Source organism: Cheilinus undulatus, linkage group 10, assembly GCF_018320785.1.
Source record: "Cheilinus undulatus linkage group 10, ASM1832078v1, whole genome shotgun sequence".
NCBI lineage: Eukaryota > Metazoa > Chordata > Actinopteri > Labriformes > Labridae > Cheilinus > Cheilinus undulatus.
The window spans coordinates 46,347,752-46,375,079 of NC_054874.1; the positions used below are offsets into that span (position 1 = coordinate 46,347,752).

The 27,328-nt window shown below is 38.8% G+C and overlaps 1 protein-coding gene across 1 annotated transcript in view; it reads right to left on the minus strand.

Annotated features, from left to right (window-relative positions):
• slc36a1 (solute carrier family 36 member 1) overlaps positions 1–27,328 on the minus strand; it is a 93,009-nt gene that overhangs the window by 45,460 nt on the left and 20,221 nt on the right. Inside the window, exons 6-11 of the mRNA XM_041797638.1 lie at positions 23,322–23,411; positions 22,766–22,850; positions 17,580–17,807; positions 12,605–12,703; positions 9,526–9,692; positions 3,137–3,306 (exon numbers count right to left, since the gene is read on the minus strand). Coding sequence (XP_041653572.1) covers positions 3,137–3,306; positions 9,526–9,692; positions 12,605–12,703; positions 17,580–17,807; positions 22,766–22,850; positions 23,322–23,411 — 839 coding nt within the window. The remainder of the gene's footprint in view (positions 1–3,136; positions 3,307–9,525; positions 9,693–12,604; positions 12,704–17,579; positions 17,808–22,765; positions 22,851–23,321; positions 23,412–27,328) is intronic.

Genomic DNA, 27,328 nt, shown 5'->3' on the forward strand with positions numbered 1-27,328 from the left:
AAAGCCACAGGAGCAGACACGCACAACACTCACAAGCAGCAAAACCGGTCTGAAGTGGGGGTTAGGGTTTACATTAAGTCATCTCTACATTGGGGCTGCTGTGGCTCAGTAGGTAGAGTCGCTGTCTAACAATTGGAAGATTGTGGGTTCCACCCCTGGCTCCTGCAGTCACATGTCCATGTGTTCTTGGATGCGTTGAGCAGTGTGAGTGCGGGCCAAAGGGGGGACAGGGGAGGTGGTGAAATGGGCTTCAGCACAGTTAGAATACGGCATGGTATGGATGGCCTAGTGTGAGTACATCCTCAGTCAGATGACTAGAAAAGCACCAGACAAGCTCAAGTCCATTTACAAAGACTCATGTATTAGAAGTTCTACAGTTACATTTTCACTGGGGCATTACTTTAACCTCCCTGCATTTTTAAGCAAAGATGGAGCTGTATAAAGAAACACAGCTCTTGTTGCTGTCTGCTTGTCGGCACATTTTGAGGCTCATTAAAAAAGTCTTTTTATTGTTGGCTGGTATTCCTTGTGCTGATTGTCACTGCTCTGTTTTTTTTTGTCTAAATGAACCTTATAAAAAATACAATAGTAAAATATCTGCAGAAGAATGTTCAAAAGCTTTTCAGCAGCCAGGGAGAGGGTACAAAACAGACACTGATCTATTGTTCCTGCTTGGGACTGGAAGAAAGGCTGAATGTCGCTGCATCTGCATCAGGATATACGAGCAAAGGGAGACAGAGATCATCAGTGTGCTGGTTTGAAGCCTGGGAAAAAGAAATGCTGTCAATGACGCAGAGCTCATTGCAGAGCATCCAGCATTTTGAACCACGGCTAAATTCAAAACTTATTGCAGCTTTTACATCACTCTCTAAAAGCCACTGAACCAATCACAAAACAGATGTTTTACCTACGGCTAGTTGTTGGTCCTGTACGGTCTGAAAGAGCTAGTTTGTTTGTGTCTTTATTCTGTCGAAATTATTGTTATGAAATAAGATCAACTTGTTGTTTTTTTTCTTTCTCTAGTATTCACACCAAATATAAAGCAAAGCAAGATGTCACACTGCAAATTATTGCAGTGCTTACCAAGATTTAAAAACTTAGATTAAAAAGTGTTAGATAATTTAAAGCAGGTTTTAAAAATTAAGAAGGAAGCAGACACCATGGAAAGAGGGAAAACTGAGGATGCTGTTGAAAGTACTAGAGAACAGCAGAAAGTGATGGAGGAATGCCTCGCCAAGCAAGTAGAAGAGAACTCCCAACTGAGGGCTGCTCTCAACCAGGCGGCTGTGAAGACCTGGAGAGGAGGAGCCCTCAGTGGGAGGACAAGAGGTCACGTCTCCTGGCTAAAGCCAACACTCCTGTTCCAAACCACGAGGGCCTGGAAAAGAAAATAACTCAACTTGAGCAGGAAAAGCCTCTTCTCCAAGCTCAGGTGTGCAAAGAAAAGGCAGCTCTTCACCAGGCTGAGACAGAACTGAAGGCAAAGAGCCAACAGTGGGAGGAGGAGAGGTCCCGTCTGATGTCACAACAACAGGAGGAGACCTCCAAGATCAAGGAGTCCATGGACCAGGCCAGGAGAGACCAAAAAACACAACGACAGAAGTGGAAAGAGGAGAGGTCCCATCTCCTAGAGGAACATAAAGAGACCACCAGCAGGATGGAGGGGTGAACTGAAAATGGCCAAGCAGGAGCTGCTTAAGAAAACCTGCTCTTGGGAGAAGGAGAGGTTACAGATCCTTACTTCCCAAAAAGAAGACAACGAGAAGAATAAAGTCTTCCAGGCTCAGGCCCAGAACAGCATCAAGAACTGGAGATGCCAGCGGGATGCGAAGAGATCCCGTCTTCTGGCAAAACATCAAGAAGAGAGTTCAAAGGTGAAGGCTGCTCTGAGTCAGGCGCAAAGACATCAACAACAGAAATGGGAGGAGGAACGGTCACTGCTCCTGGAAGAGCACAGACAAAAGACTTCCAGGATGCAAAATTGGCTGACCCAGATCCAGGAGGACCTGTCAGACCAGAGACAACAGTGGGAGGAGGACAGATCCAGACTCCTCAAAGAGAGCTCCAGCCTGAAGGCCTCCCTGAGGGAGGCTGGAGAGGAGCTGGAGAGACAACAGCAGGCCTGGCAGGAGGAGAAATCCTCTCTTCTGGAGTCTGTCAGTATCATCAAGCAGACTCTGGAGGAGAAGGACAAGGAGAACAACAGACAACCTAACACAGAGACTCAAAAACCTGGAGGATCAGCTGGAAGAGAATCAGAGGAAAAAGGAGAAGAAATCTTTAGGGAGAAGGTTTCTGAGTCCGTTTACCAGAGACTCAGGAATCCGCTCTCCAACCTCTGACAACCTCGACTAGTAACATCCGAGCCCTTCGCCCTCCACCCTCAACAACTGGCTTCTTCTGTCCCCTAAAAGGGCAAACAAAAGATCAATTTGTTTTTTTAAAAAAAGGCTGCACAGAGATGCAAAGTCTCCTTGTGCATAATGGGTTCTCTCCGGGTGCTCCGGTTTCCTCCCACAAACAAAATCAGCTTGTTAAATTGCCCGTTGGTGTGAGTTGAGCAGTAATGGTTGTCTCTGTGTGTTGTCTTCTCCCCTCTCCCTTCAACCCCCTTTAATGACAAAATAAAACAAAGTAATAGTTCAAGCCTCTTTTCATGGTTTGGTTTCCTATTTAAACATAGTTTACCTACTGTTAAGAAGTAAAAATGCATCAATAAAAAATTGTTTTATCCTGTATTTTGGTTCTTGATGTGATTTTTTTTAAAACGGAGTCAGGGGTGGAGTCAGACAGCTCATTAACATTTAAAGCCACAGACACAGAAACAGCTTGTTCTGAGCAGGGCTGAAACGGAGGGATTTTAGACATGCAGAAATCCTATACTAGAGTGTTTTTTCAGCAAAAAACTTCACAGGCATGTTTTGGGGACGTCTGAGACCAATATAAACTTGTCTTAAAGGGTAAAATATGTGATCTTTAAGTCAAGTCTATCAATATTGTGGATATACTGCAACAATTCTCAAGCTGTATGTGCAAACTTTACATGGGCCCAGGTTATAAAATATAAGAATGTTTTCTATTATCAGTCGTCCTCCTGCAGACAAAAACATTTCATTTCCTTTGGCTGATTACTTACATGTGAAGATGACCAGCAGCGTGCGGAGCAGCAGGTCGACAGGCCTCTCCCACCTCTCTGACACGCGAGCCAAAACTGGCGGTATGAGAATCTCTGCTGGTACGTAGAACTGCAGGGCGAAGGTGATGAAGATACCGAAACAGTAGAGCAGCTTCACGGCCTGGTACATCCTGGAGAAAAGAGATTTAGAGAAAAGAGAGACAAAAACACACAAATTAAACAGAATAAAAGAGAAGTGTGTAGCAAAGTCACAGCTACACAACCATGAATCCTCACATGTGCATTTATCACTGTGTTAAAATCCATCTAATCAAGAACCCTTCATAAAATACAAAACAAGCATCAACTCCAGGCTTTAGTTTTCATGTTTAAGATAATCAGGAACATACAAGGAGATGAAGATGAATCAATTTGTGGGGCTTGTAAAACAAACTTTGTCTAAACTGAGCTGCCGGTAATTATAGTCTTTGAGTTCCGGTCTCGTTGAACAGACGATCTGTTCTACTAATTAGCAGCATCAGTATGGCTGTTTCAAAATGTGGATCTGTCTCCTGAAGATACTAATAAGTAATGAGAAACCAAATCCAGTCTGAGTGTTTGGTTTGACTACCTTTATTATCCCTCAAACTCTAAATGAGCTTAAAGAGAGCACACGGCTTTTCTTCAAACAGGAGAAGATGAATGGTGTTAATCAAGACTGCAGAGGAGTAGAGAAGAAGACACGCGCCACAGACTCTTCAGTAAAGTTAGTTTGCTTTGTGAAGAGGAGATTCATTTCCTAACCCACTTTCTGTGTAGCGTCTGGATTTCAGATTGATGATTAGCTTTCTGTCTGTATGTGCTGAGCTCCAAAGTGAAGACACTTCTGTTCAGCAGGAAGTAATCATCTAAGATGTATGAAAAGCTATTGTTCAATTATACTTTAAAATATCAATTTGGGGACTGGGCCCCAGTAATGATAAAAAGCCGTCTGCAAGGAAGGCCACTTTTTAAATGTAAAAGCAGCAGAATTAATTTTCTGAGACCGATGAGCTAACTTTTCTGTCAAAAGCACCGAGCTGGGAACGAGACAGAAAAAAATCTCTTATCATCTTACCCCTAAATCACCAAAAGTAAAAAGCAGCTAGGCTTTTGTTATTTCATCTGTGCAATATTTCTATTTTATAAGTAAAAAAAAAAACAACAAAAGCCAAAGGTTTGCATCTGATAAGTTCTTAGAATTAAAACTTTTGTAGGAAAAGGAAATACGTAAAAAGAAAAAAGGTCTTAAACAGGATAATTTCGCTGGTGAGTATATATTTCTATGGGAAATAATACTGTTTAACAATATTTTAATTTAATCCCCTAAGACTTGAGTAAAACAGAAAGCTCCAGTAGCCCATGCAGTTTCAAAAGTTGGGACATTGTGTGAATAAATATGAATAAAGACTGAGCAGATTTGCAAATATTCAGCCTATATTCAACAGAATACAGCACAAAGACAAGCTATTTAACGTGCAAACTGGTGAGGTTTACTATTTTTAGAAATATAGGCACATTCTGAATTTGATGCTTGCAACACAATTCCACAAAAGTTGGGACAGGGGCAAGAAAACACTGGGGAAATGCTTGCAAAAAAAAACAAAAAAAAAAACACCAAGAACAATCCACAGGTGAGCAGGATTACTGGTTACTAAGCCTTTTGGAACAAATTTCAGGGTTTGAATATAATTCAAATATTTAAAAACTCATTAATATTCGAAAGCTGAAGATACTATTAGAGTGTGTTTATAAAATGTTTTTGCTTTTTATAATCGTTCACGAGTCTCCCGTCTCTCCTTGGCCTCTACTTCACCCATATGTAGATGTAGGAACCAAGTGTTTCGTCACATGACACGTGACATGATGAACAATAAAGTTTTCATTGGAGATGCACAGAAAATTCGGCCACCGAAAATTTTCGGCCGAAAATTGCCCAAAAGTGCATTTTCGGTTTTCGGCCGAAAGACTTTTATCACCGAAACAACAAGGCCGAAACACGACGTTGTGATGACGCAAGCAAAAACCGCGGCCAGCACGCGCCTTGGATCAGTGGTTCTCAAATAGGGGTACGCGTACGTGCAGGCACTCCAGGGGGTTGGCGAGATTTTAAAACACATGCAGACTATTTAAGGAAAATAGCGCCTTTCTTTGCACGTCAGGAGCTATACGGGTATATTACATTCTAGAAACACATTCGTGCTGCGAACGTCTGCGGTGTGTTTTCTCTGTCCTCTGATAAACAGTGATATTCATTGAAGCGGAAGATAAAAGGAGGTTTGTCCCTCTCTGTCCTTCACTCCATGCGTAACGTGGCACTTTTACGCACAGCCAGGATGTCAGTGCCGTTTTGTTTCACTGTTTCATTCACTGTGCCAGCCAAGTTTGGATGAGGAGGGACTGACTTTTCATTCATCCCATGTCAAATATGATCAATAAGAGTTATAATGTTGCACAGCTGAGGCTCGTGGTGAGAGGAGTTAACTCTCTCCACAGCACACAGACTGGCTCACCTGTTTTTGTTCCAGACTGTTGAGAGGAGTCATTTAGCTGGTTGATCCGGAGTATTTATAAGTCGTATGTCTGAGGTCAGAGGAGACTGTGTTGGTAAATATTTCACTAAAGTCCCGTTAGTTTAGAAACAGCTCCAGCTGTGTGAGTTTCGCTCCAACGAGCGCACATGGTGGTGGTGGTGCCGATTTTAAAGGTAGACAGAGGAACAAAAACGTCCTCCTCTCCAACACCACCTGATGTTTGATATTGCCTCATATCCCTCTGTAACAGTGCTTGTGTTTTTGCCTCTTTTTTGGCCTGGTAGAGAGGGAGACAGGCAACAGGCAGCCTGACATGTCCATATGAGCACAAATGCGCTACTTAAATATCTGCAGCAATGTCACGCTGCCAAATGATGCTGCAGGTGTGGAAGCTTGCTTTGACTCGCAACAGGTTCTAAATGTAAATATTTTATGTAAATAATTTGCATGAAAAAATTGCATATAGAGTGTAAGGACCTTAAGTTTATAAACTGGAGTTAATATTTTGTAGGCTCTTAAATTTAATCACCCTAAAATCCCCTGAGTCTCCCCCCATGGCAGAATGGTTTGATCCACACTGGAACATACCTGTCAATCACTGTATTCAAAATTACTCCATTCATAAAAAGATTTATGATTTATTTTTTGTGAAGAAATGCTGGTCTATAACTAAGTTCATGATTTCAGGTTGAGAAGAGAAAAGTCTTTTTTATAACTTGTTTATTATTTACAGGTTTTTAGTTCTTTCTAGCTCTATGTTTTTATTTCCAAATTGTTCCAGAGAGACCACTGCAGCCAAGCAGAGTTTTGCACACTTCTGGGTTTAAAGCCTTTCCACTCACTGTTTTCAACAGCTACATTAATTTGAATTCTCACATTTAGAGATAAGAAGATGTGCCATGACTTCAGTCATGCATTTTTAATACTTAAAATGTATAAAAAAATCTAATATTTTTAATTTGAAAGTGTTTATCAGTTACAAAGTTTGATAAATCAGATGGCTGTCACAGCACTCTTTAATGTCTTTATTTTTGGCCAAAAAGCTTTGCACTGTTTAGGGGGTACATGGCTGAAAAAACACTTCACAGGGGTACATGATTGAAAAAAGGTTGAGAACTACTGATTTAATGTATACATGAGTGCGGTCAAGTTAAACATTTTATTTTGTATTTTATTTTATTTTATATTGTGTATTGTTGGAATGAAGTGCTTAATAAATATCTACATAGTTTTGTAATTGATTTATTCTTTAAAGCATTAATATTAATTTTTGCAATTGCAATTGATTTTAGTGAGGTCAGTACACAGTCATAGCCATAAATGCAATGGTACTAATAATTGGCATAATCATTTCTTTCGGTGTTTCGGTTTTCGGCCTTGGTTTCCTCATTTTCGGTTTCGGCCAAGAATTTTCATTTCGGTGCATCCCTAGTTTTCATACCAAAAGCCGCCACTGGGGATGTTATCGCCAAGGTGGTGCACACGCTGGTGGCGATTTGGTAAGTGAGGCTTCGCTACATCAAGAGATGCTGACGTACAAGAGTAAAACCGTACTGCTTATCAACAGTAACCCGCTGTCGTGGTGGAAAACGTTCCGGTCCAGGTATCCTCTCCTGTCTCAGCTGGCCCACCGTTACCTGTGCATCCTGGGCACCTCCGACAGGGCGGAGAGGGTTTTCTTCACGGCTGGGACTATAGTGAACATAAAACGCTCTGTTCTTGATTTAGAAAACGTGAATCGCCTCAGGTAAACTACACAGTGATTAAAGCAACTGAACGTTTTACATACATATTAATTAAAAATGTTCATAAATATTCAAATATAATTCAAAATCTGTACAAATTAACAGATGAAATTCAAACGGGACTACAGATTAATACTGACAGCCCTACTGGTTACAGGGGATAGTGCCATGATTGGATTTAAAAGCAGTACTTCTGAAAGGCTCAGTCATTCAAAGTCATCAGTGGTGCAAGGTTCCCCCATTTTGATGGCAAATAGTCCAACCGTTTCTGAACAACACTTCCCAGCATGCAACTGTAACAAATTTAGAGATTTCACTGTTTGCATCCATTTTATCAAGAGATTCGGATAATCTGGAGAAACCTCTGCATGTAAGAGCCAAGGCAAGAATTCCACTTTCAATATTTCGACGGTCAGTGTTTGAGAGGAAAAGTGATGTAACACTGCAGTAAACATGCTCATGTCCTAACTTTTTTTTAGCGTGGTTCAGGCATCACCTTCAGAGTGTTACCAAAGTTTATCGGTTTGAATACTAAATTTCATGTTTGTTCTGAATTCAACTGAAAACAGGTTGAAAGGATTTACAAATCACTGCAAATCAATTTATTCACTTTACATAATGTCCCAGCTTTTTTGGAATTGGGATTTGTCCATCTTTCATTTATAATGTCATAAATAGTAAGTGAAATAGTTTTAAGTCATTTCCATGTGATGTGTTTTTTGCTGGCTGTTGAAAGAAAATGAACATTTTAATCCTCATACCCCATCCAACAAAGCAGTAGTCTTTTTATAATAGTTTCTGAATATAACCACTAGAGGGCATCATGGGAAAACTTCCTAGAAATTGAGGCCCCAGCAGCACTGATTTTTAGGAATCCTTTTAGGCATAGACCTACTTATTTTTTTTAACCCTCAGCAATTTCTAAAAAAATTAATAAATTGTAATTTTCTGTTCTTGCTTTTTTGTTAGTATAGACATAACAAGATTCTTCAGGTGATTACAGTGTTACTCAACCCAGAGCCAGATAGATGAAAAATACCTTCACTAAAGCCTCAATCTAAGTGTTGAAAAGTGGCAAAAAAGTTTCAGAAAATGGGCTAAAAGGGGCAAAATACACACAAGATGGCGAAAACTTGGTGAAAATTGACAAAAATGGGGAGAAAAGTGGCAGAAAAGGGCAGAAAGTGGAAAAAATAGGTGACAAATGACAAAAAAAGTAGTTTCACGTGGCAGAAATAGTTAAAAAGAGGCAAAGATGTGGAAAAAAAATAAGCGAAAAGTGACTAAAATTGGGGGGGGGGGAGGCAGCAAAAAGGTGGAAGAAATGGGCAAAACAGGGGAAAAATAAGACAAAAGTGGCAAAATAAGTGACAAAAATGGGCTTAAAGAAGCAAATATGGATTAAAAGTGGCAAAAAATTGCAAATGGGGGGACTAGATATAGACAATTAAGTTTGATAGTTAAAGTGTACTGTCAGTGTGGGGAATAAAACTGATCAATGTGATTTGCAATGGATAATTTCTGAAGTCAAAGTTGGGAAATTATTTTTCAAATTATGACATAAAAGAGCCACAAATCCTCACAGAGCCACGCGTTGAGTATCACTGGATTATTATAACACTTTCACACACTAAAGAAAACAATCTGAGCTTATCAGCTGTCTCTTTTTAAGGGGATGTAACTTTATAGCTGTATGGAAAGAAGTTACTGTCACTGATCTTGTCTTCTGTTTGCTGGCAGAAAAATGGTAACCATTTGTTATTTGTACAATAAAAAAGACTTCTCTGCACCCTTTATTTTCATGTATTTATTTTTTCTTACAAAAATGTTGTCATTGTGACAACCAATGCACATAAAATTCACTCTAACTACTTAAATGTAATCTGTTGTGTTTTATGGAGATCTCTGCAACATGGGTGGTGTGCAGTCTGGTATGAACTGGTTTATTTTGGTATGTGCTCTTCTGTTTACATGTGGATTATGGTTGTTTCTGTTTAGTTTTAATTTACTGATTCTACCATAATGGCAGAACATGTGTACAGCACTAAGACTGCACTGTAGATGATGATGATGACAACTGATGATGTCTTACCAGCAGTTTGGCAGGTTGAGAGTGATGCTCCCTCCTATGCCTTCTCCAAAGCACATGTATCCGATGGTTCCCAGGCTGATGTAGAGGAAAGTGACGATGCCCATCCCCAAATACAGAACGGGGATGAATCTCTGAGGTCTCTGCATCTTGTTCTCCAATGGAAGAACCTGAAGATCCACAGAGAGAAAGAAACCACATTATTAAGAGCACACCGGACCGAAGGACGAGTGATTTGTGGGTCACCCTCTCCTTTGACATTTGAACAACAGCCCAAAGTCTTGGAAAAGAAAATGTCGTTGGAGGGTTTGAGCTTTTTATTTTAAAATGTCACTTCCTCTCAGGCTGCCATGTCTTGATTTTGGTCGTTATAATGAAGGCTAAATTTGTGTTGACATTTCTGCTAAAGACCGAGACTCTTGCACTGCACTCCACACATGAGAAAGTTCAGTGTTCTCTCAGCAGCCTGGAGGCTGTTAATTGAATACAAATGAGGACTAAAAAACTTCTGCAGAAATGTCTCATCAGTATATCTAACAGTCTCTGAACTCTTGAGCATCTTGTATCAGAAACACTGACTCCCTTTTTCAAATCTCACCAAGGCAAAATACGTTGATAGATGTGCAACTACCAGTTATTAATTAAGCAGGCTGCTGATCACTCAAATGTATGCTTCAAAATGCAGCTGATGTGAGGACTGAGTAAAGTGAGATGCATGCTAATGGCCACTTTGTGCTGTCTGCACATGATTATGAAAAATATGTTTGTCTCCAGCAGTCAGGGGTCAGGATGAAAAATCTTTCCTGTACCAAACTGTCAACACATTTTAATAACACCTGAACAATATGACGAATGACGAGAATGCTTCAAATTAGAGTCAAGGATGTGTTCAGGGTTTGAATTCATAAGTAGCATCCAGATATCACACTCCACCCTCATACTTACCGTAACCAGTCCAATATAAGCCCATTTTAGTTTGTTTCAAACTACTCTTTAACCCTGGAAAGTCACACTGGGAGGTTAAAACTACTCTTGAATATTATGTTATTCATATGGTAAGTGCACTAAAGCATCTGGATGATGCTGTCCAATTTTCATTTCATCTTTTGAACACAGTTGAATGAAAGATGGAGGTGGGTCTCATAGCTCCTCAGTGTCATCAAGCTATGCTTCTCTTCTTCATTGTGTGTTTTGCAGATCCTGATTTTAGTTTGTTAGTTGTTTAGCAGTGCCTAGCAACAGTTATGAGCCTGTCCAATACCTGGACCGAGGTGTGGATTAGGGCTAGGCAATTAATCGAAAATTAGATTAAATCACAATATGGCCTGCTGCAATTTTCAAATCGCAGAGGGTGCAATATTTCCTTTACCTGGAATTGGTGTTAAAATACCAGTTTAGAACCTTTTTTTGCAGCAGAGATGTCATGCATGACATATCATGCAATTATTCTAGTGGTATATTTTTAGAATAGAGTACAAAAAAAAATCTAATTTTCTTGTTTTTTGCATGTTTTTCTTGTTAAATATGAGAATTATATAAAATTATCATTCCCTTTAATACAACAGTTCATATCCTATTTGCAAAATGAGTTAAAGTCATAACAATTAGATATTTTTTTCAAAATTGTCCAGCCCTAGTTTAACCCAATATTGTTTGGGTTAAAGTTCAGAATGAATTATTGTTTATTTTTGTTGGAAAATACATGAAGCAAGGAACTGAAGAAATAATCACATGTTAAATCGCTATCGCAATATTGGGTAAAAAAAAGTCTTAATTAGATTATTTTCCCAAATCGTTCAGCCATAGTGTGGATGCTGCCATTATCCAGTGAATATAAAGTAGAAGACAAAGGCAGGAAAGGTGAAAAAAGGAAGCAGGATTAGAACTGGAAGGTAAAAATAAAAACGAGAAAGAAGGAGGAAAAGAAGGAGAAAAGAGGAAAAAGAGCAATGAGAGGTAAACACAAAAAGAAAAAAGATCCATTTTGGAGACAAATAAGGGGTCAAGGCTGGGGAAAAGAGGCAGGAGAGGATAAAGAAATAAAGGAAGGAAAGGAACACAAGCTGAAGATAAATTTCTGGCTCTAAGGCACCTCATGGGGGCAGTTTATGAATTCTTAAAAAAGGCTTTTTGTGGGTGCTGGTTTGGCTCAGTTGTTCCAATCAATAGCCGGTCTCAGGGCATGTTTAGGGAATGTCTTCTCCCGCCTTCTCTCCCCATGTTTCTTTTCTTTCCTATCTCTCTTTGGCTGTCCTATTAAATACAGGCAAAAAGCCCCACACACCCAAGACAAAAAAAGCAATAATGAGGGAGAAAAGCTGTTAAAAGTGGCCCTTCCGGGGCACGCCAGTAGTCGAATGGTTAAGGCGCACACCATGTACGTGGGCGGCCTGGGTTTTAATCTGGCCTGTGGCATCATTTCCTGCATGTCTCTCCCCACTCTCTTTCCTGTTTCTGAGTCTATCCACTGTCCTCCTCTATCTAACAAAGGCCCAAAAAATGAATCTTTAAAAAAGAAAAGAGAAAAAAATGGCTCTCCTGGCTAGGGCAGTGAGCTTCTCACATAGCATTCTTCGATCACTTGCAGTCCAAACTAGGATGGCCACTTTTAACCGCTTCTCTCTCTCATGATGTAAAGCCCGACGCAGCCAAGGTAAAAAAAAAAACTTTTTTGTTTCATGTAAGTTCAGTGTACAGTATATTCACCAATGGTTTGGTCATATTGGATATTAAGGATGGCAAATTTTTGTTACCTGTCCCAAGGTTCAAGTACTTTCAACCCCAAAAAAGGTTGTAACACTGCTTCAAAGCTTCTAAAATGTTCCTGGTTCTTTAATATGAATCCAGTTTCCTAATCAGAACGATTTGCTGCTGTGCTTTGTAACAAACACACTCTGAGTTGGCTGTAAAACTTGAAGTGCAATCAAAAGCAATGTTTTCTAGTGTAGAAAATGTGAGGCTTGTAAAGTCACTGTAAACAAAACTATGTCAGCTAACATATCCAGAAACATATGTCATGTAAACATCAGATGTAAGTAGGATTCAAATGTTTAAAATGTTACGTTCAGCTTCATCCACATACCACTCCGATCCCTTCGAAGGCAAAGATGGCCGTCCCAAAGAAGAGAGGGTAGTCTTTAGCTTTGCCCACCTTTGGTAGGTTGATGGGGTAGGGGATGTTCTGGAGAGAGGAGCAGAGGAAAAACATACTTAGTTAATACACATTCTGCACTATTCATTACCGTTGTTTTGTTACTCCTGAGTCAAACACCACAAGCTCAGTGAGGCCCATTTGGATTATTTTTAATCAGATTATGGGAGAACAGCTCATGCAGAGAGTAAAATGCTTTTTGGCCTTTGGGCTTGTTTGACTGCCACCAGTTGCATATTGCATTAGTTTGTTATGAAGTTAGTCTCTGATATTTGATAAGAAAGAAAACAGAGAGGGAGGCTGAAAATTCTTTGAAATAATCCAAAGTGGGGGAATAACTGAGAGTATCTTAACAGATAAAATGTTTGCAAGATGTGAGAGAAAATTTTAAATACATTTGTAGGAATTTGGCAAAAGAAAGTGTAAATGTATGCAAGTTTCAGCTTATGTTATGTGAGTATTAAGAGTCAAAAAGCCATCATGTTAGATCATGGCTGACACACTATATCTCAGAACAAGGGAGCATTTAATCCATGGACATGAAAGTTCTGTATGAACTCCATCCGTGCCACCTCCTGTAATGCTGTAGCTCAAACAGGTATTTCCAGGTCCAGTAGAGACCAAACACACTGCTCAGCTTTGCCCAACTCTGCATCTCACTCCTTGTTTTTAATTGAGGAATCCGTTCAATAAAAACAGCACAAGTTAAGGTGTATTTACTAATGCGTTTTTCTGAAGAATGAGGAATTTTACATAATTAGGGAGAAAAGCTGTTAAAAAGTGGCCTTCCTAGGGCTGTTAACTTCTCCCATAGCATTCTTTGGTCACTTGCGGTGCAAACTAGGAAGGCCACTTTTAACTGCATTTCTCCCTCATGATGTGAAATTCCTCTATGAAACCAAAATGGTAACGTTTTAGTAAATACATCTTATGGAAGGCCCTTTTTTTATTTTAGAGAGTCCCTGTTGAAAACGATAATATGCAGCTACATCCCCCTGTGCATTCAAAAAACTAAATTCAAAGTTTTAACCATGCATTTTGGGGCTTCCTTGAATATCAAAATACTTCTCAAACCTGCAGTATTTCTCTAATATTAAGATTAATATCGGTTTTAATCATCTATCATGATCATACTTTCTCCAAGCCTTACAAAGCGAGTTTTTCAGGGAGGATCTGAAGATCCTGCTGGACTATCAGCTGCCAACACTGCCTCTGCTGTAATAGTGAAACCTCTTTATGGTGTCATTTTGGATGACCATATTTTATATTCATCTTAAAATGAAGGTCAGCAGGCTGAGCCAAAACCTTAAACCTATCATGCAGAGTCGTTAAAGATGAAATTGAAGCCGGCATATAAGAAGCACATTAATATTTGGGGTCAACTGCAGAGCTTGAATCCAAAAAGAGGCATCAAATCAAACAGAGTGAAACAAAGAGAGCAGTTCCAGAAGTTTTAAGTTGTATTTGTAGCCTTTATGCTCCAGTTTTCTCAAAAAAACTCCCCGCTCAGGTGATCCATCAGCCACAGAGGAACCGCACGAGTCACATATATCACTTAGCACCGAATCTTTGTACGCTTTCTGGTGCAAGAAATTGCCTTTTTTTCAAGGCTAGGCTGTTTCTCAGGGCACACGCCTTCTATATATCTGTAAAGGGCAGAAGCTGCATGATGAAATACTCTATAAGAGGAAACCAGGTAATCTGCAGACTCTGTCACTATCACTTGTCTGGTTATCCATAACAACCCAGGGACCCAATCAGCAGAGTGACCCAGAGAGACGGATTATAACACACAGAGGGAAAAGTCGCACTTTAAATGGGGCTACTTGTAAAATAAAGTGAAGAAAAGGTCACATTAGATTACTGCTGTGATTTCTTATTCATAGATTATAGTCCTGCACACAAGGAATCTGAACCTACTTTACCACAAAGCTTCTTTACTTCACTGTGAGGAGTAATAGCAGAGACTCAGTGTGAAATTGCCCCTTTGTGGGCTCTGTGATTGGCTCTCTAACCCACCAATCAGTAATCCTTCATAGGAGCCATTGCTAAGCTACTCCTGGGTAAACAAAACAAGGTCTTTGCAAGCTTTGTTTTATAACAGCGTGGTTAAAAGGTGGGCTTGGGGTGTCTGCAAGGATTCAAGATATCCACACCATAACCCTGGAGTACCTGTCATTGATTTTCCTGAACTGAAGGTTAAATATGAAAAATACCCTCTTTGAGTTCAGATCTATAGACGACCAGACTTGATAGCAAACTTATGTTATATTGCTGACAAGGCTGGCATAATGTAATGTTGGCTAACTAGCTTTAACATCAACTAACATCATAATTTTAGTGCTGGTCTTGTAAGGCAGTAACCTGAGAAAACAAAAAGACTGTTTCACATGTCCATGGTATGGGACACATTTTGAATGTATGGGCAACACCCCGTACCCAGAGTCTGGGAAGGGCAGAACTTAAAAAATACTCAGAGGTTGACTGAACAAGCATGAGAAGGCATGCATGGCCGCAAGGGTAACCTACAGAACACAAGCTCAACCGGCAGCCATTGTCTTGTTCTTCACTATCAGTGAAAACTAAAGGCCACCATTGCTTACAGGCTTGCAGTGGCTTCAACTAAACCAAGGCCATAGTTACAGTCTCTTTCTCCTTAAATAACTTTAGTTGGTTCTGTCATTTTCTAACTAGAAAAAAACACATCAGCCTGAAGCTTTACAAGATTTATCCTCACGATGACAAACACAGGATCTGGCCAGTGCATCTGCTTTTCAAGGTAAGGAGGGCACATCCTATTCAAGATTGTTATCAAAAGATTTTAACAATTGGAATGGAGATTTTGAGTTAATCTCATTCAGCCTAATGGGACATTGCCTTTATTTTTTCACTCAGGCCGACTAAAAACCAAAAAAATCAAACTAATGCTGAAGCCTCATCTGTTTCAAATTTAAAGAAGTGGTGAACACTAACATTTTTTTTTTCAGCTAAACACTGAGGTATCTGACAGCACTATGATAAAACACATCAATGCTGCTGTTATTTCCGACATTTGACCCAAACTAATGAAAATCTGCATTTTACATCTTTTATTAGCTCAAACAGACATCTGCTTTAAATAATCTTTTCTGAAAAGGCGCGGCTTATGTGACATGAAATCCTTCTATCACTAGGTTTCTACGTCACAAAGTTGATGTAAAAGGTAGAACGTTACCGCCTATAACTGACTTTCCCATTCAGAGACCACTCCCATCCTCTCCTGCCTCGGCTCTGAGAGCTCCAGCTTTAGTAACGCCGGTGCTGGAGCCAACGGCCCAAACAACTAGTGCTCAGGACCACCGCGGTCCACCACCACACTACAAGCCTGCTTCAGGGGACTCTGGAGGGGAAAAATCCTTCACCTCTAAAAATTGCTCTGACGCAGAAGTCCTGCAGGACTCTGTTTCACTCTCTGGCAAGGGGAAGTCACTGTCACTCCTGCCTCATCTGGAGAACCTGTCCATTTCCCCTCCCTCTTCTCAGTACCAAACTGCCCATTTTTCGTGCATTTTTCAAAAGTCTGAAGTGGGCAGAGTTAGCTGACACTTACTTAAACACACAATATGTAAAATTCACCTTTCAGGGTGATCTCAATCAAAACTATAACACAGCTGGATGAGCACAGACCAGCACTGCCCATGTCAGCTGCTTGCTTCTTGTTTTGAAGTGAGAACTCTGTAAGGTGGATTCGATAAAGAAGCGGCGTCAGAATGTGGTTCCTCTTGCGTGAACATGGAAGCGCTTTTTTTGGGGATATATTTTTGAGCTTTTACTCCTTTATTCAGAAAGCAGCATAGTGAAGTAGAGCTGGAAACAGGGTTGAGAGAATGGGGGAGAGACATGCTGGAAAGGAGCCACAGACTGGGCTTGAACTCAGGCTGCTGTGTACATGGGGCACGACCTAACCGCCAGACCATCTGCGCCTCAGAAGTAAATTTCTCCCCCATTATGAGAAATTTATGAATGAAAACAAGATGTTGGTTTTCTGTTTAGTAAATGTGTCTTATTAAGGGTTGTTTTTATTGAACAAAAAAATGATAATTTTTCTGTTTGTGAAAACTCTAGGAAATATCTGAGATACTGTAAGAACTCAGTCAAAAAAATCTTATAACATAGGGATGGTCACTTTTTACAATAATATCAGTGCATAAATTCTACATATTGAATCTTAATATGGCTGATTCTGGTAGATATTTGCTGCTTAAATTGTTAACGTATACCTTTGATGCATATAGACTACATATCTTGTATTATTTTATCTGTGTATGACTGTTTTTGTTTGCCAGGACATTCTTTAAAAAGAGATTTTTAATCACAATGAGTTTTTTTCCTGGTTAAATAAAGGTAAAAAAATAAAAGGAAGACATGACTTAATACAACTTTATAGTGAAACTGAGCACTGAATTATTTTCAGAGGACAGAAAAGGTTGGAGAAGAGTTAAATATGTTCTGAAATGCCTTTTAATTGATCAACACAGTTTGAAGCAGGTGGACTACAAAGTCTTTGATGTTTTTTAATCCAGGCAGATATTCCCTTTACCACCGGGACTTCAATGTGGTCATATTACAGGAGGGGAAAGAGCTGGAGCTAAAATATGCAAATCCTGGATCAAAAATGATGGTTTTTCTACCAAGGGCCTGTGAACAAACTGGAAATAAAGCGCACAGTAAAGATAAAGTAGATCCGTTTGGTTCCTTGCCTATTGTGGTCTGTAATATCATTGAGTATTCTGTACCTTGAAAAACAGACAAACTGTAAAACAGCCAAGCTGAACAGCAGACATCAGTCAGAACTTCACCAAACTAGACTAAAATAAGACTAAAGTTTAAAGGGAGAAAGACTGATGAGATAAATGCAGATGTTTACCATCAGAGAGTAGAAGTAGATGAGGATCAGGCTTGCAGTCATCACCAGGTTGGCCATCAGAGAGAGGGGAGCCAGGTACTTCAGGTTGGGGGTGAAGACGAGCAGGATGAAGAAGGGCAGGAAGCAGAGCATGTAGAGGCGGGAGTCGAAGCTGGGCACCAGGATATGTGTCTGGTTTGTTAAGTTGACGTGGCAGCTGAAGGTGGTGGCGTTGGCTGCTTCGACCACCTGGATTAGACACAGACGGAGAGGAGAGAGTAACTCAGTTTGTTTGCATTTTATACACTTTTTACTAATAACTGTCCTTAGAAAATATAAATCTAAAACAAAGGCCACCGATGATGTTTCTACGCTATATTTCTGTCCTCACAGCCATTACAACATACTCACAGCAAGTTACAGTGATAAAAACATAACTGAAGAGCGTTAAGTTTATGCACTTTATAATACCAACAATTGTTAAAATAATGGATAATTAACCCTTTTAAAACCATGAAATTAAGAGTACAGACATGAGAAAACATTGACAATATTTGCAATGTATTTTGTCAGTATGAGTTGCAGAGTGGGTGGGTTAGAGGGTTGGGTGGAGTGGGTTTGGATGATATTTCCTTTAATCTCCTTGTATTTATTTGTCTGTAAAGCACATGCTATATTGTCTTGTATTAAAAGCGCTATATAAATAAAGTTTGATTGATTGATTAGAAAATAAGATAAAAATTGGACCTGGCAGTGATAAACATATCCACACCTATACAAAAAGTCTGAAAAAAATAGTATTAAATTCTGCCTGGTGAAGCTTATGTTGCAGCTGAGGATGACCGTGACAGTAGGTGGATGGCGCCATCTAGTGGTAAAAACTGTGATATAAACTAAAAGTCTATTCAGGACTGATCAGTGGTCAGAATTTAGAGCCTGGATCAAAAACAAACACAGACGGTGTTACATAAGACAATTCACTTTTATCAGAGATCAGAAGTTCCACTGTAAGGTTCATTATTAATGACACTGTCAGCGACATGACGAGTTAAATTCTCTGATTTCCTAAAATGGATCAATAAAGGGTGATAAGTTCATCATTCAAAAGTCAGTTATCAAAGATAGAATAACGGCAGAAATTTTCAGGCAGGAGAGGATTTTTTTTTTTTGAGCATTTAGTGGAACAAACTTCGTAAAAATGAAACATAATATCCATATTTAGTAGAAATGGGAGAAAAAATCAATTCTTAGATGCATCGTGATGTGGAGGTGGAAGATTCTGAATCGATTTATAAATACCAATAATTGATCATTGATAATAATTTAAATATTTAATATTTTGTAATAGCAGTAACAAAAAGGTGGAACTCTGACAGATAACAGCAAGATTTAGATGACCATTTTTTCATCTGTGAAAATTACATTTTTATTTTTGTAATTTCAGATATTTGACAAGGAAAGGTTGCTTTACCTTTGGTTAAGTGCAATTGTAAATTTTCCAGTCTACAAACATCTTCCATTAGAGGATAGTGGAAATTTAATCTACCTTTTTTTATTTTAAACACAAATTTAATATTTTTATTATGTTTGACACGGTGAGAGCATGCATGTAAAAAACTAGTGCATTAAAATGCATCAATAATTGATATTGGTATATTTGAAATTGAATTGATATTGATATTTAGACTCATCTAAATTAGTGTGTCATCACCAGAATATATACAATTCTTTTTATTTCCTTTCTTTTTATAAAATTAGTGTAAGCCTTGTATTCATACACGGGAATGGCCCCCTCCATGGACACCTCCACTTGGACTTTGGTATTTTGCATGTTTCTACAGGAACATAGAGGGGGCCAAATAACAGATATGCACTTTTTTTACCACTGGTGACAATGCTTACCACCAGAGAAGGGAGCATCGTTATCTAGAGCCTGACTGCTAGACGCTGCGTATGCTTCCATTTTCACACACTGCACCTTTAAAGATAAGCTCTTAACTTCCACATTCTTTACATTTTCAACTTAAAGTCTGCTGCACTCACTGTGCTAGGTCATTTGGGTGAAACAGTTTGGTTCTGACACAACTTCACATGCTGTTTCTTCAAATTTACAACAATAACGTGCTCAAACAAGCAGAAGTCTGAGAAATCTGAGATGTGTTTATTTCTAAGGCTAAGTACAGGCTATCTTCAGCATTTCTTTAACTAAGAAACTGGGATAAAGTTCATTTGGATTTTTTTGTTCTACCTCACACTGTAGAAATGTGTGTGGCTTTATCAATGCATGATGTGCTCTAAGGTGTGAACAATAGTTGGTGGATATTGTTTTCTTTGTTTAAAATATGGTTTCTGTTTGGGATTGTGCACATAAATCCTCCCTACCTGCTGTGATGACAAACAGTCTGCTAGTGACCTTTTTCTTTAAATCTAGTGAGGATTATGTAAACTCTGCACACACTGAAACCTGCTCAGCTTTTCACTAAATATACACATGTACTGTTATGTGACCAAAGGAACCTTTCTGTATTACTACTTTTAATATAAACACTAGTTTAAAAGTAAAAAAATAACAAGGAAATATATAAAAATAAATGTACATTCATATAGAATTATTACAAGCTAGACCCATTCTGTAAAACACAGTTCTGTTAACTGAAATAATTTGTTGGTGAGTCAAAAAAAGAATGAGCGGTGTACCTGATCGCCCTTTTTCCCCGTTTGAACTGCTTAAACAACACTAAATAACCCTAATGAGAACATCCATATTAAGGTAATTCTGTGAGTCTGCAATCATTGTAAACAGAAACAGACGCATCTATGTGGGACACCAGAGGTTTGCTCTGATTTCTTGGGCTGAGCAGGTTAAAGGTAAGAAGACACAATGACCTCTATGTAGAGTTGACACAGTAAACAACGTGCTGATAAACAGCAGACGACTGTTAGACAACATGTAAAACAGAGAATTGATTGTTTGGATAAAGGTTTAACTTTAAAATTACAAAAACTGTGTTAAAGTTACAAAAAATTATATTTTAACTTCAGTAACTTAAGTGCTACTCAAAGCAAATTAGGTGTTGTCACTTCTGCAATGAAGGTTTTTATCTCTTAACATTCATACTGATACATCAGCATGTCATTACATGTCCACAGTGAGTTTTAGCATGATGACAGAGCAGGGCACAGTAGTCAGACATGTACACACCCACTGATCCCATTATCACATCTGCTACACCTCTGTTAGTACCAACCAAAACGGCACAGACGGATGGGGTCACCTCACCCCCCCTTTACATGTCCATGATGTTCACACTGAAGGCGAAATGTCACCAGGACGTGAATGTGGCAGCTTTAAACTGCAATATGGACTTGGCTAATGACTCTGAACAGAGAACTTGGCGATAACATCTTCTGTTCACTGATGTAAATCCACACACAGTGATGAAAAATTAAGCAACATGATCAGGAGAAAAAAATAACCCAAACCAACAGCCAGTGCCAAACAAAACCACTAATACTGAGAGGTGAAATCTTCCACAAAACAATGTTTTAAATGTATGTGAGCAAGTGTTTGCAATAGAACAACTTGATTCACTCGTTTCCTATTACAGCGTCCTTACAGCTCATGAGAGATTCAGCGTGTATTTTTAATCTAACACCTTGTATCCATCTTGCTTCTGTGGCTCGCCAGATGTAGTGCCATATCCTTTTCTGGCTGTGTTTGGAAGGGGAGGCGCTGTCACAGTTACTGTGGTTGTTACTGCTGGAGCTGGGTCTATTAAGTGCTCCAGTACAGAAGTGTGTCTAACGTTGTATTTATTGGGTGACAGATGTGAGTAAAGAACAAGGAAGAGGGGAGACTGATGAGGCGCTGAGAGTGTCCGTCAGGAACTCGGCGATCCGTGTTTGAAATGGCAGATCTATTCAGCTCAAAACCATTCAACGTTCATCAATAAAAAGCACCGCACTTCTATTCCTTTACTTTCTAATTAAAATGGGAGAGCTAGGTGTTTGACTGTTTAAGGAAATTTAAAGCAGAGATTTAAATATAAAACAGATGCAAAAGTAGATCCAATCCAATCTGGTCTGATCTGACAATTCACAGAAATGAAGCTATCTGAAGCTTCTGTTGGTTGTATGAGATTATCAGCAGTCATGGTCAACAAGTAAAAGTCATCATACACTTCTGAGGGATGTAATCCATCATAAAGGACACACTGCTGACATCTGACAGCTGGTAAACCTCTCTGTTCCTCCTCATCCTCTAAGTCATCCCACCTTACAGAACCATAACAACATTTTCTTTCAGAAGACTTTACACACATTGCAAATGAGTGTTCTCCCTCAATGCGTTTTCCGAGGATTTAAATAAATAAAATGAATGAATAAATGAATGAATGAATGACACACAGTAGAAGCTCAGTTTAAGATTAATGTATGACACTTGCTGCGTTAGAACTATTTTGGCTGGTGCAACACCCTCCATATAAATTAGAAATTTTATTCAAACCAGGACACGTTTTTATTCAGGCAGAGCTGCTATAACCGAGTGTTGGGGTCTAATATAAGTAAATTTGTTTTCTTTATTAGTGAGAGTTATGGTGGATTGTTTACTGCTCTATTTGCACATGACGCGTAAAACCTAGGGAACTCTGATAATTTGTAATAATCTCACAGGATGTCTGTGTTTTAATCCTGTGTCAATCGACCATGTCCGTAATTTGTGGTGAAAAACTTCCAGGGCAAATTACCGACCACATTTCAGCACACAGTGGTCCATGGTTAATTCTAATCCTGTACGCATGGCATCTCTGTAGTTTAAGCTGCTAATTACGTTTTTTACAGCTAGTGCCACTTTTTCTGATCGAGAAAAAGAAGCTTCACAGGACATTAGAAGCAAAGTTTTGCTGCATATAGGTTATAAATAATGCTTTACTTTCAGTTAATTTCACTGCACCAGAAATATCCAGAAATATGGGTTTCATTGCTCCAGTGTAGTTTTGCAGGAGTCGTTATACTTGTATTAATTCACCAACCATTACAGTCTATGTTAGGCTGCAGATTGAGGCAAATCTATTGGAGACATACCACAACATTTTGCACATCATATTAACTACAAAAGGTTGAAGTTTAAAGATCTCAGAATGGTTCTTTTACACATTTAAAGTGACATATTTTGTATGTGTATGTGTTTTGTGTGTGATCTTGACCTGCTTGATATTTTCGCTGAGGAAGACAAAGTAGACGCAGCAGAAGCCGAGCTGAGTGATGATTAGAAACAAGTTCACCGTCTGCCTGAGAGACACAGAAAGACCGGGACAAGATTAGACAAAGGGAGAGGATGTGTTACTGCATCTTTATCCTCTTTAAAGTGCAATACAAATACAATTTAATTTACTTATTAACTTCAGTGTAGAAGGTTTATGAGTGAGCGTGCATACTATGTTTTAAAAAGTGTTTAAAAAAATTGTTTTGTTTTTTTTGACAATAAATTGGAAGTGTTTCTTCGTTTTCCCTCCATAAAGTATTTATTGGATCATTTTAATTCCTTCAAATTATTACCCATCTCTTCACTCAGATACAAAAGGGTTCAAGTATGAGATTACAAAGAAATTCAAGACTGTTCATAACTAATAAAAAAAAAACAAATAGAGCACAGGACAGAGCTATATCAGGATATAAATTAGCCCAGGGTGAGAGCAGACTTTAGCCAACCTGTATCATTTGATCCTCATTACAAAATCACATGAAACATTTTAGTCTTACTTTCCCCACTGTGAGTGTCTCCTCAGCCATGAAACGTTTTCCATGCCATACTGCACTGCTTCACCATACGTCAGAAATGGCCTGTTCACCCTGAAAGGAAACACAGAGTTAGAAGTTTCACTTAAAATCACATTTATAAGTTGGGATAAAGTTCGAACCAAAGACAGACAAAAGGGAAAAAACTTCAATTCCTCAAAAGGACACTTGAGGCTCTGCTAAACGTGAGACAGTCCTGATAAAGGCCATATGCTTAAATGGTACTAAGATTGGACAATATCCAATTTTTATCATAGTTAAACTTTCCCAAAGTATTCCTGGAGTATACCAACACTTGATAAATAATCACATTACACAAGAAGCAGGTTGAACCAAGCACTTGCAGGTGTGAAGAGTGTCTCTGCACTTGATTAATGCAATACTTTTAGAAAACACTTCTTTAACTGAGTCTAAAAATGATAAGGACACTTAGTGTTTATTACATGGGCACTGGAAGAGATTTATTACGATTCACACAAACAGAATTTTTACGGGTGATCAAATAACACGCTGTCTCTTTTCCCCTCTCTAAGAGTTGTTGCTTAAAAACACTAATCAAAAGTGACATTAGGCAGGATCTGATAGTCTGAAGTAATGTTTTGACTGCTTAATAGCAGGTTGGGTATGCTGTAAATATTTATTGTTTGCAATCACAATGGCTATATTCTGTTATCATGTTTTAAATGATCACTGGACTGTGTCCAGTTAGTTTATGGCAATATCTCTGGGCTTCAGAAGGAAGTGTTTTTAAACCATTCAGTGCTGCAGAATGAATTCCTCTGAGCTGTTCATGTTAAAGTCTAACTTTAGAGAAGACCGTATCATGATGCCATCACATGACAAACAAGTCTGAGCGTGTAAAACTAGTGAGTCCTCCTCTGACAAGTCTTTATTTGACAAATGAGACCTTCATCATTAACAGGAGTTTTATCATCACTGTTATTGTATCTTTGCACAGACAGCAGTGCTGCTGCCAGACACGCAGTCTTACTGGATTTCCAAATTCAATCAATCCAATCCAAATCTATTTATAAAGCACATTTAAAACAACAGAAAGTTAACTAAAGTGCTGCAAAATACAAGTTAAATACTATAATAACGCAATAAAACACAATGCTAATTTAAAACAAGGCATAATGAGATCAATGTAAACAAAGAGGATGTAAACCAAATTCTCATTTCAGAGCTGCAGTGAAGCTTCTCAAAAAGCAGTTTCTCAAAGTCCAGGATCCTTCCTCTGTGGGAAGGATCCTCCTGAGTCAGGTCCCTTGGAAGCGAGGCCAGAGTCCTCCCTGGTAACTCTTGATCACACATTTGGAACCGGCTACCGAGTGTGTATGATTACATCATAGGAAGGGTCGCACCCATATGTCGAGGGCGGCAGAAACAAAAATAGAAAGGCCGCTAACAACAACCTTTACCCAGCGCTGTCTAATATTCTATCATATCATCACATAATTATATAATATTATTATATAATATAATCATATTCTATGGCTCTACTTTTACCCGTCCTGCTTTACTTTGATGCCATAAAATCATGACAACATCTTTAAGGTGGAGACAGGACATTTAAGAGTGTAGTGAGCGCTTGAGGACCTGGCTTCCCTCTGATATTGCTCAACTTTTTTTTTTTTTTTTTTTTTTTTTTTGAAGAGAAGGAAAACGATGCATTGGATTGTGGGTACTTCCTGCAAGCAGAGGATCCATATGTGCATCCTTGTAAATTCTCTGTTTGAAGGGCTCTATCCCTGGAAAATTTATTTCGGGGGTCGTGGGCTGAAAAGGGTGAGAACCCCTGCTCTAGAGGGTAAATATTTATGTGCTCTAAATCTATTGTTATTCATCTTGCGTAATATTTGAATATTTTCAGGTTTTGGGATTTTTTATTTCCCTTATATTTGAGACTAAACCAGAAAGCAAGGCTTGAACATTTCACTCTATGTCATGAGAATCTAGTAAATATGAAAGATTTTAACTAAACTAGAGAAAAAAATTAACTTTTCCATGATGTTCCAAAATTTTATTGTATTTTCCTGTCTGGTTATGGATGCTCCTTGTGTTTTTTTTCCCCCCCTTTTAAGAAAAAAACTTAATTTCAGTCACAACTTTACAAAGATATTAGTTAACATTCTTTAAGAAAGCAAAAATAAACCCTACTTTTAGTTTTACTTCTTCTACAACTAAGCCTGAAATGAAAACGAAAGTTGTTGGAATGCCTTCAAAGTAGGCGTGGCATTACAAAATTAAAAACAAGAAAAAAATGTACCAACACATAATATATAATAACTTTAAAAATGTTATATTCTTGAAAAATAGAATAGGTGTCTTCTGTGTGTCTATGAGTGAAGGAAAGAGTGAAGTCTCTGGCTCTTTAACAAACCGACCTCTTCTACAAGAAGGAACGGCGGCCTTTAATAGCTTTCTCTATTTCTTAAACTGATATGTATTTTTGGAAGTAGAGTAGAAGTAGAGCGGAGTCTATTTCTGCCGACCTGTAGTACATGCCGGTCATTCGTGCCGTCTATCTGTTTAATCCTCTTTAGCGTGGCAGGGCAGTGCTTGCGTATGTCCCAGCATGAACAGGGCAAAGGGCGAGACGGAGACACCGTTTACTGGCAGCAAACAACGGCAGCACACTCTAATGGAGGTGTGATAACAAGGAGAGGTGCACATGAGTGTCATAATCACCTCAGCTGTCACACAATAAATGCTATAAAACAGATACAGGGTCATTCCAGAAGTTAAACGGCTTAGTTATATAATCTGATGGCTTTAAATTGGACTCGTGACAACGTTTAGAGGAGCTGATCTTTGCTCACTTTTTATATCTTTGCTTTGTTGACTGACTCCAAAACTCCAAAAGCCCACACATTGTTTAATAGAGAGAAGAAAGGGAGAGGCTGGCCTAAGTAGAGTTTAATCTGTCAGAGACAGCAAACAGTCTGTTGGCTCAGTGGACAGCTAAGCACACACATGACCACTGAAGCAGAGGCTGTGTTTTTACAGTGGCAGGGAAAAGCCACAGTGGACCTGTTGAGAGGGAGCCGAGATAAAACCCAGAAATTATCTTCAGGCTGTGAGCTGGAAACAAACAACTGCAACTACAAAGGAGAAACAAAATAGCATAAATCCTCTGACATTTACTTGAACTATACTTATCTTAATATGCCGTATCCATCTTTAGCGCCGTTAAGAAATAAATAAATGGATAAGTTCATCTAAGGGGCAGTGCTGCCTCCACAATAGTGGTATGAATTTTTTGATTAAGCAGTGGGTTAGCTCACAGGACAAAGAGAATAACGTAAAACTTTTGAGACTTAAATCCAAGATCTTGGAGCCATTTCAGGGTCTTTGATACACAATCTGTTCATGGGATATTTTTGGCTTTATAAATACATATTTTAAAAGTTTAAATTTACACAGAGTTATACAAATACAGAACAGAACATAGAAAAGCAGCCACTGTATGATTTTGTGCCATGCCAATTGGTTGCCCATGAAACATCACAAAAATAAAAAAATAAACAAATAAATAAATAAATTAACATCGTTTCATTTCAAATATCTGTTAAGAAACATCAAGGGGACTGACTATAATGCTCTTGATCATGGTTTACCATCTCTCTCTGGAGCTTGGAAATGCTTCATGCTATTGCTACTAAAGGATTTGATACATTTTGAATTAGCGTTGGACTAATGAACTGCTAAGGGGCTATTGTGATGTTTGTAGGGTTGTTCCGATACCAGTATCAGAAATACATCCGATACTGCTTTAAATGCAGGGATTGGTATTGGTGAGTACACAACTTTATTCACCATTCTGCTACCTTTTGGATGAGCTTTATATTTTGCTTTGTTTAGCCATGCTAAATGTCAGAGCTATAAACTGGAAATCAATTCTTTTTTGCTTCCGGAAAGCAGGTCCTGCATGGGCTACCGTTTTAGAGCAGCACACAAGAAACAAAGGA